Source organism: Nyctereutes procyonoides, unplaced genomic scaffold (assembly GCF_905146905.1).
Source record: "Nyctereutes procyonoides isolate TBG_1078 unplaced genomic scaffold, NYPRO_anot_genome, whole genome shotgun sequence".
NCBI lineage: Eukaryota > Metazoa > Chordata > Mammalia > Carnivora > Canidae > Nyctereutes > Nyctereutes procyonoides.
The window spans coordinates 14,689,789-14,700,353 of record NW_026575044.1 but is presented as its reverse complement, the minus strand read 5'-3'; the positions used below and the strand labels follow the sequence as shown (position 1 = coordinate 14,700,353).

General features: G+C 44.5%; 1 protein-coding gene across 1 annotated transcript; it reads right to left on the bottom strand.

Moving 5' to 3' along the window:
- Positions 1-9,690: 9,690 nt before the first annotated feature.
- On the bottom strand, positions 9,691-10,089 carry LOC129509037 (60S ribosomal protein L31-like). Its single transcript, XM_055324390.1, has one exon. It carries the CDS (start codon positions 10,066-10,068, stop codon positions 9,691-9,693), a length of 378 nt encoding a protein of 125 aa, XP_055180365.1. The 5' UTR covers positions 10,069-10,089.
- Between the last annotated feature and the right edge of the window lie 476 nt (positions 10,090-10,565).

Here is a 10,565-nt window from a genome sequence, read left to right as displayed (position 1 = left end):
ATTCACCATTTCTGTCTTTCCTTTGGAAAAATTCCTACTCAAATCCTTTGCCCTTTTATTAAAAAAAAAAAAAAAAGATTTTATTTTTTATTCATGAGAGACACAGAGAGAGGCAGAGACATAGGCAGGCAGAGGGAGAAGCAGGCTCCCTTCAGAGACACCGGTGTGGGACTCAATCCCCAGATCTGGGATCATGACCTGACCTGAAGGCAGATGCCCAACTGCTGAACCACCCAGGCATCCCGAATCCTTTGCCCTTTTAAAATTTGGGTTATTTTCTTTTTATTGTTGAGTTGTAAGGGTTTGTTATTTATTCTGAATACAAGTACTTAAGATACGTGATTTGTAAGCCTTTTCTTGTGTTCTATGGGTTGTCTTTTCATTTTCTTCCTAGTATCCTTTGAAAGAAACATTTTTTTTTATTTATTTATGATAGTCACAGAGAGAGAGAGAGAGGCAGAGACACAGGCAGAGGGAGAAGCAGGCTCCATGCACCGGAAGCCCAATGTGGGATTCGATCCCGGGTCTCCAGGATCGCGCCCCGGGCCAAAGGCAGGCGCCAAACCGCTGCGCCACCCAGGGATCCCGAAAGAAACATTTTTTAAATTTTGATGAAAAATAAAATTTTGATGAAGTATTTTATTTTTTTAAACTGATTTTTTTTTTTTTTTTAGATTTTATTAATTCATGAGAGACACAGAGAAAGAGAGAGAGAGAGGCAGAGACACAGGCAGAGGGAGAAGCAGGCTCTGTGTAGGGAGCCCAACAGGGGACTCGATCCTGGGTCTCCAGGATCACACCCTGGGCTGAAGGCGGCACTAAACCCTGAGCCACCCGGCCTGCCCAAGTATTTTATTTTTAAACTTGTGGGAACTGATAAGTTCACTGTGATGACTATCCCGCTCAGGAATGCTGTGTGACATCTCATTGGACTCTTGTACTAGGCCTCCAGTAAATCTTTTGTTGTTTTGCATCTGGGCTTTTGTTTCTTACTTTGCAAGCATATTCATAGGTACTTTTAAGTTTCTAAGTGCCATTTTGAAAAGACATTTAAATTGTATTTAAACAAATTGTTGGGACGCCTGGGTGGCTCAGCTGTTGGGTGCCTGCCTTGGGCTTGGGGCATGATCCCGGGATTTGGGATCTACTCCCGCATCAGGCTCCGTGTGGGGAGTCTGTTTCTCCCTCTGCCTATGTCTCCGCCTCTCTCCCTCTCAGTCTGTGTCTCTCATCATGAAGAAATAAATAAATCTTCAATAAATAAATAAATAAACAAATTGTTGTTATGAAAGAAAGTTACTGGGATGCCTGGGTGACTCAGTGGTTGAGTGTCTGCCTTTGGCTCATGCTGTGATCCTGGAGTCCAGGGATTGAGTCCTGCATCAGGCTCCCTGCATAGAGCCTGCTTCTCTCTCTATGTCTCTGTGTGTCTTTCATGAATAAGCAATAAAATATTTTAAAAAAATTTAAAAGTTACTGAGTTTTATATAACCAGCCACCTTTCTAACTCTAAATAGTCCTAATAATTTTGTAGCCAAATCTCTTGGATTTATAAAATGGTGTGGAGAAGAGCACATGCTGTCTGTTCAAACCACAAAATCACTGTTGACTTACTTGGGTGAACTCGGGTCAAATTCTGGGCCTCAGTTTCCTTATCTTTTTTTGTTTGTTTTAGATTTTGCTATTAAGTAAACCCCTACACTTAATGTGGGGCTCAAACATCCCTGAGATCAGGAGTCACATGTTCCCCTCCCCCCACCACTGAGCTGGCCAGGCACCCCCTCACCTCACTTTCCTTATCTTTAAGAGGGAGTTGAGTGGGTGATACAATCAACATAAAAGGTTCTTCAATGGGCAGCCTGGGTGGCTCAGCAGTTTAGCACTGGGCCTGGGGCATGATCCTGAGGACCCGGGATCAGTCCCTTGGGCTCCCTGTGGCGAGCCTGGTTCTCCCTCTGCCTGTGTCTCTGCCTCTCTCTCTCTCTCTCTCTATGTCTATCATGAATAAATAAATAAATAAATAAATCTTTAAAAAAGAAATTTAAAAAAAGGTTCTTCGAATACTAAAGGTATGATAAGTATTTCTAATATTTTGTAGATACAAAATAGAATTTATAGGGTACCTGGATGGTTCAGTCAATTAAACTCTGTCTCTTGATTTCGGCTCAAGTCATGGTCTCCAGTCATGGGATCAAGCCCCGCATTGGGTTCTTCATTCATGGGGGCATCTGCTTGGGATTCTCCTTCTCCCTCTGTCCTTCCCTTCCACTCATGCGAGCCCTCTCTAAATGGATAAATAAAATCTTTAAGGAAAAAAAGAAAGTGTCACTTTGTTATATTGCAGACTGAAAAAAAAATCTCTAAAGTGGGAGAGGTTAGTCCAAGGTCATTTTTCGTTCCTGTTTATCGCATAGTCAAAAAATTGGGATATGGGGCAGCCCCGGTGGCGCAGCGGTTTAGCACCGCCTGCAGCCCAGGGCATGATCCTGGAGACCCTGGATCGAGTCCCACATCGGGCTGTCTGTATGATGCCTGCTTCTCCCTCTGCCTGTGTCTCTGCCTCTCTCTCTGTCTCTATGAATAAATAAATAAAATCTTTTAAAAAAATTGGGATATGGATCTCAGTGACTGCACCTCCTAGGCCATCTACTACCAACTCTCAAGTGGCAACAGCTGGGGGAAGATATAAAACTCAGAACCTGTCAGCATCCTCTCCTGCCGTGTGACACTTGTCACACAGCTCAGTGTTTTGGTGGCATTGGTATATAAAATTCATGTTCTTGTCTAGGTGTACTGCTGTGTGTCCCACACCTGCCTCCAAGATACCTTCCCCAAATCTGTGTAGGTTAGCCCAAACTTGGAAAGTGCCAGAACTGAGTCTTGCTGCTTGGGCCCTATACACCCCTACAGTAGTGGGACTTGTGACAGGACAGAGAAAAGACACAGCAAGCCTCCCAAGGTCTCCCTTTGGGGTGTCACCTTCTGCCTCAAGCACTTATTGAATAATTTTTCCAAAGGGATTTCCTATGAAGAATTCTTATATCACTTCTAAATTTTTTTTAATTATTTATTTATGATAGTCACAGAGAGAGAGAGAGAGAGGCAGAGACAAGGCAGAGACATAGGCAGAGGGAGAAGCAGGCTCCATGCACCGGGAGCCCGACGTGGGATTTGATCCCAGGTCTCCAGGATCGCGCCCTGGGCCAAAGGCAGGCGCCAAACCGCTGCGCCACCCAGGGATCCCCCTTATATCACTTCTAAAAGGAGCTTTGTAATTTTTGTCACTTTATGAGGGAAATCCATCAAGAAAGAGAAGAATAGAACAGCTGTTCTAAAAGTAGTGGCATGGGGGTGGCGCAGTTGGTGAAACATCTGCCTTCAACTCTGGTCATGATCCTGGGGTCTGGGATCAAGCCCCACATCGACCCCCTGCTCAGTGGGGAGGCTTCTGCCCGTCCCCACACTCATATGCATTTGTGAGCCAAGCTCTCAAATAATTGTTTTAGAAAGGGGGCATGTACAGCCCCTGTTCTGTCCTGTGGGAGGCCTGCCTCTGCTCTGTACTGTGTCCTCGTAGTCTGGAGCTTTCCTGGTGTAGCCTAGCCTACTGCCCAGTCCCAGTCTGCCCCTGTTGCTTTAGGTAGCCTCAGCGAGCTTTGGCTCTGTGCACCACTGGACAAGAAGTGATCACAGACCTTGGTGGGACTGCGGGGCAGGCAGAATGGGTGAGCCACTTGCAACTGAGAAGTCCACACTCATCACGCAAAACCAGGAGACAGAATCCAGCTCTGGAGGTCCCATTAGCAAGATGGGAAGTTACTAAAGTGTGCTGATTGTTGTTTAGAGCCTTAGGACAAGCATAATCCCAAAAGAGGTCAACATGCTGTTCTGGGTTTCTCTGCTGAGAAGATCTAGGGGGAAAGTGCAGTTATGTAATCCTGCTAGAGAAAGCTCTTTATTTCTGTAGTCTAAAACGACTTGAGGCCAGGTCGAAGAAGAGTTATCCTTTTCTTGTCAAAATTTAGGCCATACTGCATTCTTTGCCATGCTAGATTTTTGTGATACAGCTAATGCACTGATTGGCCACGGCTCTTGACCGTTGAGCGTGGATTTCTGGGAGAGCCGGAAGAGGTGGGGAGCCCCTACCATCTTGGCTGCTCAAAAACGCTTCTCAGTGCAACACAACCCCGCCAAATCATGACTTCTCATAGGGTTATAATGAGTAGGCTCAGAGGCGATATGTAAAGTATAACAGTTCTTAAATGCAGTTTCTCATCAGAGCTGTGAGGAGAAGAGCAAGGGGGTGGGCAAAATTCAGGTATGTGTTCCTGCCAGGCAACAAATTCTCGCAGGACTAAATGTCCTAGAGAAATAACACCTGTCAGGAAAAAAGCTATGGCTTTAACACCACAGCATCAAAATCACCATTTGGCAACTATTACAGTAATGATTGATTCAGACAAGAATCATCAATGGATGCTAAAGATAGTGGGTCAGGGGACACCTGGGTGGCTCAGTGGTTGAGTGTCTGCCTTCAGCTCAGGTCATGATCCTGGGGTCCTGGGATCGAGTCCCGCATCGGGCTCCCCAGAGGGAGCCTGCTTCTCCCTCTGTCTATGTCTCTGCCTCTCTTTCTATGTGTCTCTCATGAATAAATAGATCCTAAAAAAAAAAAAAAAAAAAGGATATTGGGTCAAGGTTAGAGGAGTAACAGGATGCTTACATAGTCTCAGAGCAGCTCCTCACAAGATATTTAGTTGCAAAAGGGAGAATGGTACCTTCACAGTAAAGAAACCTCACAGATGCCACCTTAATGATGGAAGTTAATGTTACCAGTAATAGATGTCATGTGCCAAGTGATATATTACTCTTAAGTGAACATGGTGCCAAAAATATTAAACCCAAGTCTAATCATAAGGAAATAGTAGACAAACCCAAATTGAGGAATGTTATACAAAATAGCTGATCTTTAGGGTGCCACTGGGTGGCACAGTCATTTAAACTGCTGACTCTTGGTTTCAGCTCAGGTCATGATCTCAGGGTCGTGAGATTGAGCCCCACGGTGGGCTCCAAGTTCAGTGGTGAGTCTGCTTTGGATTCTCTTTTTCTCTCTCTTTCTGCCCCTACCCCCTCCAAAATAAATCAATCTTTTTTTTTAAAGCAACTAATGTCTACTCTTTAAAGATATGTAACATTTTAAGATGTCATAAAAAAGAAAAAAAATAAAAAAATAAAAATATCATGAAAGACAAAACCAGAGGAACTGTTCAGCCCCAAGGAGACTGAAGATATGCCAACTGAATGTCACACATCTGAGATTTCTTTTGCTACAAAAGACACTACAAGGGACATTTGGCAACATCTGAATGAGGTTTCTAGATTAGATAATATTATTGTAGCATGTTAATTTATTGATTTTGATCATTGTACTGTGGTTATGTAAGAATATTCTTTTTGGAGATCCCTGGGTGGCTCAGTGGTTTAGTGCCTGCCTTACGCCCAGGGCGTGATCCTGGAGTCCCGGAATCGAGTCCCACATCGGGCTCCCTGCATGGAGCCTGCTTCTCCCTTTGCCTTTGTCTCTGCCTCTCTCTCTCTCTCTCTCTCTCTCTCTCTCTCTCTCTCTCTGTGTGTGTGTGTGTGTGTCTCATGAATAAATAAATAAAATCTTTTTTTAAAAATTGTTTTTTCCAAAGAATAGTCTTGGTTTTAAGAAACACACTGAATAATTTAGAAGTAAAAGAACATCATGCAGGGTACCTGGGTGGTTCAGTCAGTGTAACATCTGCCTTCAGCTCAGGTCATGATCTCAGGGTCCTGGGATAGAGTACCAAGTCTGGGGAGGTGGGGGGGTGTCTCTGCTCAGCGGGGAGTCTGTTTCTCCCTCTCCTTCTGTGTGCTCACTCTCTCAAATAAGTAAATCTTTTATTTTTTTATTTTGTTTTTAAAGATTTCATTTATTCATGAGAGACACAGAGAGAGAGAGAGAGGCAGAGACACAGGCAGAGGGAGAAGCAGATTCCATGCAGGGAGCCTGACATGGGACTCGATCTGGGTCTCCAGGATTAGGCTCTGGGCTGAAGGCAGCGCTAAACCACTGAGCTACCAGGGCGGCCCATAAATAAATCTTTTTAAAAAGAACATCATGTCTGCAACTTTCAGCCTTCAGGGAAAAAAATATGTGCTTATATACAGAGAGAAAAGGACAAAGCAAATGTGAAAACAATGTTAACATTTGGGAAATCTGGGTAAAGGGGATACAGAGATTCTTTGTGGTATTTCTAAGTCTGAAATAATGTCAAAAGAAAAAATACTAAAAGTGAAAAAAAGAAAGACTATAACAGTGGGACGCCTAGGTAGCTCAGCAGTTGAGCATCTGCCTTTGGCTCAGGGCATGATCCCGGGGTCTGGGATCAAGTCCCACATTGGGCTCCTTGTGGAGATTGCTTCTCCCTCTGCCTATGTCTCTGCCTCTCTCTCTCAATCTGTGTGTGTGTGTGTGTGTGTGTGATGAATAAATAAATAAAATCTTAAAAAAAGACTATACAACAGTAAAAAAAATAGGAACAATAGCTGGGAATCCAATCAGCTTTATCAGAAGAACGCACAACTCTTGATCTCGGGGTCGTGAGCTCAAGCCCCACACTGGGTGTAGTGATTACTTAAAAACAAAATCTTTATTAAAAAAAGGAAAAACGGAAAAAAAAATAAAAAAAAATAAAAAAAGAAAAACGGGATCCCTGGGTGGCTCAGTGGTTTAGCACCAGCCATTGGCCCAGGGCGCAATCCTGGAGTCCCGGGATCGAGTCCCGCGTTGGGCTCCCAGCATGGAGCCTGCTTCTCCCTCTGCCTGTGTCTCTGCCTCTCTCCCTCTCTCTATGTCTATCATGAGTAAATAAATAAATAAATCTCTAAAAAAAGAAAAATAAAAAAAAAAAAACATACAACAATTGTGCCCTTAAAAAAGTACAAAGGAGCGGCAACCACTAAAGTTCTGTGGTGGGGAATCCCTGGGTGGCTTAGCGGTTTAATGCCTGCCTTCAGTCCAGGGCATGATCCTGAAGACTCGGGATCGGATCCCATGTCGGGCTTCCTGCATGGAGCCTGTTTCTCCCTCTGCCTGTGTCTCTGCCTCTCTCTCTCTGTGTCTCTCATGAATAAATAAATAAATCTTTAAAAAATATGTTTAAAAAATAAAGTTCGGGATCCCTGGGTGGCGCAGAGGTTTAGCACCTGCCTTTGGCCCAGGGCGCGATCTTGGAGACCCGGGTTCGAGTCCCACGTTGGGCTCCCGGTGCATGGGACCTCTCTCTCTCTCTCTCTGTGACTATCATAAATAAATTTAAAAATAAATAAATAAATAAATAAATAAATAAATAAATAAATAAATAAAGTTCTGTGGGAATTGATTGCCAGAAAAACACATGGCCTGAACCATTGGGTCCTACGGTGGATTCAAATCAACACAGCAAGGCAGCCTCCCAACAATTCTTATTCCCGAATACAAAGATAATGGCAGAAAAGAACTGTTTTAGGAACTCAAGTCCTTGGTAGGGGCCGGGGCAGGGCAGATTTTTTAAATCAATGACCATCTCGGGGGATGATCTGAAGATGAGTGATGACAAGGCCGATTTGATGATTCTGCAGCCATGGTAACAAGTAGCCATCGGAACATATTTTAAACCTGCTGAATCAATCCAACAGCCTGTCTGAGTGAACGCCATGCAGCGTCAGCCTCTTGCTTCTCAGAGTCAGATGGTCTTCCTTACGTACGCTGGCCTCAGAGTGCCAACCACAGGCTCACCAGAGTGGTCACTGTCTGTGGAGGATGTCCACCTGCTCATGCCTCTGAAAACCTGCCCATCCTGAACTCCAGCTTCCCCCCAAACTCTAGGTGGCTTTACAGTCTGTTCTGCTCAGAGGATTATGCCCGAGCAGCCTCTCTCTCTTACAACAGCAAGCAATACACTCAGTAAACATTTCTGCTTCCTTCTGCCCTAAAAAATACTATTCACCAATCTTGTATCCCCTTGAGTGAGGATGCTTCTCATAAGTAACAGTAAACCTACTCACAATGGCTCCAACAATAATAAATGTCTTCTCTCCTATAACTAGAAGTCCACGGATAGTGCATGCTCTGCTTTTCTACCCTGCCTGCCTGCTCAGGATGGTTTTCCTTGGGCTGGCCTCCTTTGCTGCCTTCAGAAGACTGCCAACACCCACTGGGGCACATGTTTCTGCATTTAGGTCCAATAGGAAGAAGAAATCTCTGCCCTTCCTAGAATCAAAATTCTTCCCCCACTTCAGTCTGATTGGACCAACCTGTGGGCTAATGACAATCACCAAGTGATGTCACCAAGTATTGATTAGCATAGCTTAAACCTTAGCTTTTGAGCCAATTGCTGTCCAGAAGGATGGTTGTATTGTGATTGGCCTTGATCTGGGGTGAAGTTAGCTTCCTCCAAGTCATCTGGACAATGTGGGGGGTGGGATACTGCAACAAAATGAGGTTCTTTAGAAAGCCGGAGTGGTGTGGATTCTGTGAAAACAACCCACGGGGCTTGTAGAGCTACTGGGCTTCTCTTCCCAGGGCTCACCCTTTGCCAGCTCCCATTGAAGAACCCTAAATCCAGACCTTGAAGACCAGGCCTCTTTCCAGACCCTGTGTTCAACTTCATGTTGGATCACTACACCTATATGGCTCACAGATTTTCAACCTGCTCTTCTCTGGTATTTGTAATTTTGGACATGGTACCATCCCAGCCATTGGTTCATGCAACTTCCATGCATTTAATTCCTCCAGCCTGTAAACTGGTGGCCATTAACTCCTCCCTCTCCTCAATCATTTTACATCCTAGTCATGGACTCTGTTGTCTAAATAAAATCAGTATTCCTTCTCTCCTCTGCTTTCTGCCTATCCCACCCCCTGTTTACAAAACCCTTTAATTTATATTTCTTCTGCCCCTCTCAGCCCCCTTGAATGGTTCTTTGTATTGTCAACAAATAGATAATTCTAAAAAACAAATCTGATTCTGTCACTGCTTAGATGAAAAGCTTTTAGTAGTTTCTCCATTTTTTTTTTTTAATTAAGTAGGCTCCACGTCCAGGAAGGGGCCTGACATGGGGCTTGAACTCAGAACCCTGAGATCAAGACATGAGCTGAGATTAAGTCTGACACTTAACGGTCTGAGTCACCCAGGCACCCCTAGTGACTTCTCATTCTGAAGGATAAAATCCAAGCTTCTTTGCCTGTGCTGGGATCCTCTGTGACCTCAGTTTTGCCTCTCCCCCATCTCTCCTGGTCCTTCCCTTGGCACACACACTACTGTGCCAGCCACACAAACACTGGCATTTACTTCCCCAGATGTTATGTGTGGTCTCATGGCTCCATGTCTTTGATCATATTGTTCCCAAAGCCTGAAATGCTCTCTCTTTGGACAAACATCCACTGATTGTTTTAATGTTTTTTTTTTTTAAGATTTATTTATTTACTCAGAGAGAGAGAGAAAGAAAGGCAGAGACACAGGCAGAGGGAGAAGCAGGCTCCATGCAGGAAGCCTGATGTGGGACTCCATCCGGGGTCTCCAGGATCACACTCCAGGCTGCAGGAGGCGCCAAACCGCTGCACCACCGGGGCTGCCCTTTTTTTTTTTTTTTTTCAGTTTTATACCTTTATTTGACAATCAGCGATTAGTTCTCATCCACAGTAACAGTCTGTAGATTTTTGAAAGTAGTGACAGGTATGTAGGTAACCAGCGTGTAGAGCTTGTTTGGTGAATCTTCATCCTCGTTATATTTTCTGGACAACTGCACACGGATACGGTATGAAACATTCCTTATTCCTTTGGCCCAGACAGCTTTGTTCAGCCTGGTGTCAATGTGCACATCTGGAGTTCCCATCTCCTTCATGGCAAGTTTCCGGATCTCTTTGAGTGCCCGAGGGGCATGCTCCTTGAAACCCACTCCATGGATTTGTTTGTGAATGTTGATGGTGTATTCTCTGGTCACTACCTCGTTGATGGCAGAACGGCCCTTCTTCTTCTCGCCAGCCTTCTTTGCGGGAGCCATTCTGCTGGGCCCTAGTTGGAAAGGAAGCCATCCACTGATTTTTGAAGGCTCAGTTCAGAAATGATCTCTTTGACCATAGCAGGTAAAATGAAACTCCCTCCTTCATGCCCCTGCTGAACTCTCTTAAATATTTAGTCTATGTTGGCAAATTGAACTCCAATTAAAAAATATAAATAAATAAATAAATATCTTTAGTCTAACACCTTTCATGCTCAGTTTACAAGGATTGTGTTTCCACTGCCCTTACTGAGAGTGAGCTCTTTGAGGGCAGGAACTGTGTCTGAGTCATCTTTGTGTACCCCATGCCTGCTCGGTGCCTGCCACTTACCAGATGCCTGAGAAGTGCCTTTCAGATGAAGATGTGAAATATGAAGCTAGCTGAGGATATGCAAAAGGATTGCTGAGCATCACTGAAGCCTCACCTGAGCCGGACTGCAGACTGTAAGTTGTGGTACAGACCCCAACGTTAGTGTAGAATACAGCAGGGTGTCCCACTG

Coding starts and splice junctions, on each gene's coding strand:
- LOC129509037 (XM_055324390.1), bottom strand. CDS start 10,068: ATGGCTCCCGCAAAGAAGGCTGGCGAGAAGAAGAAGGGCCGTTCTGCC.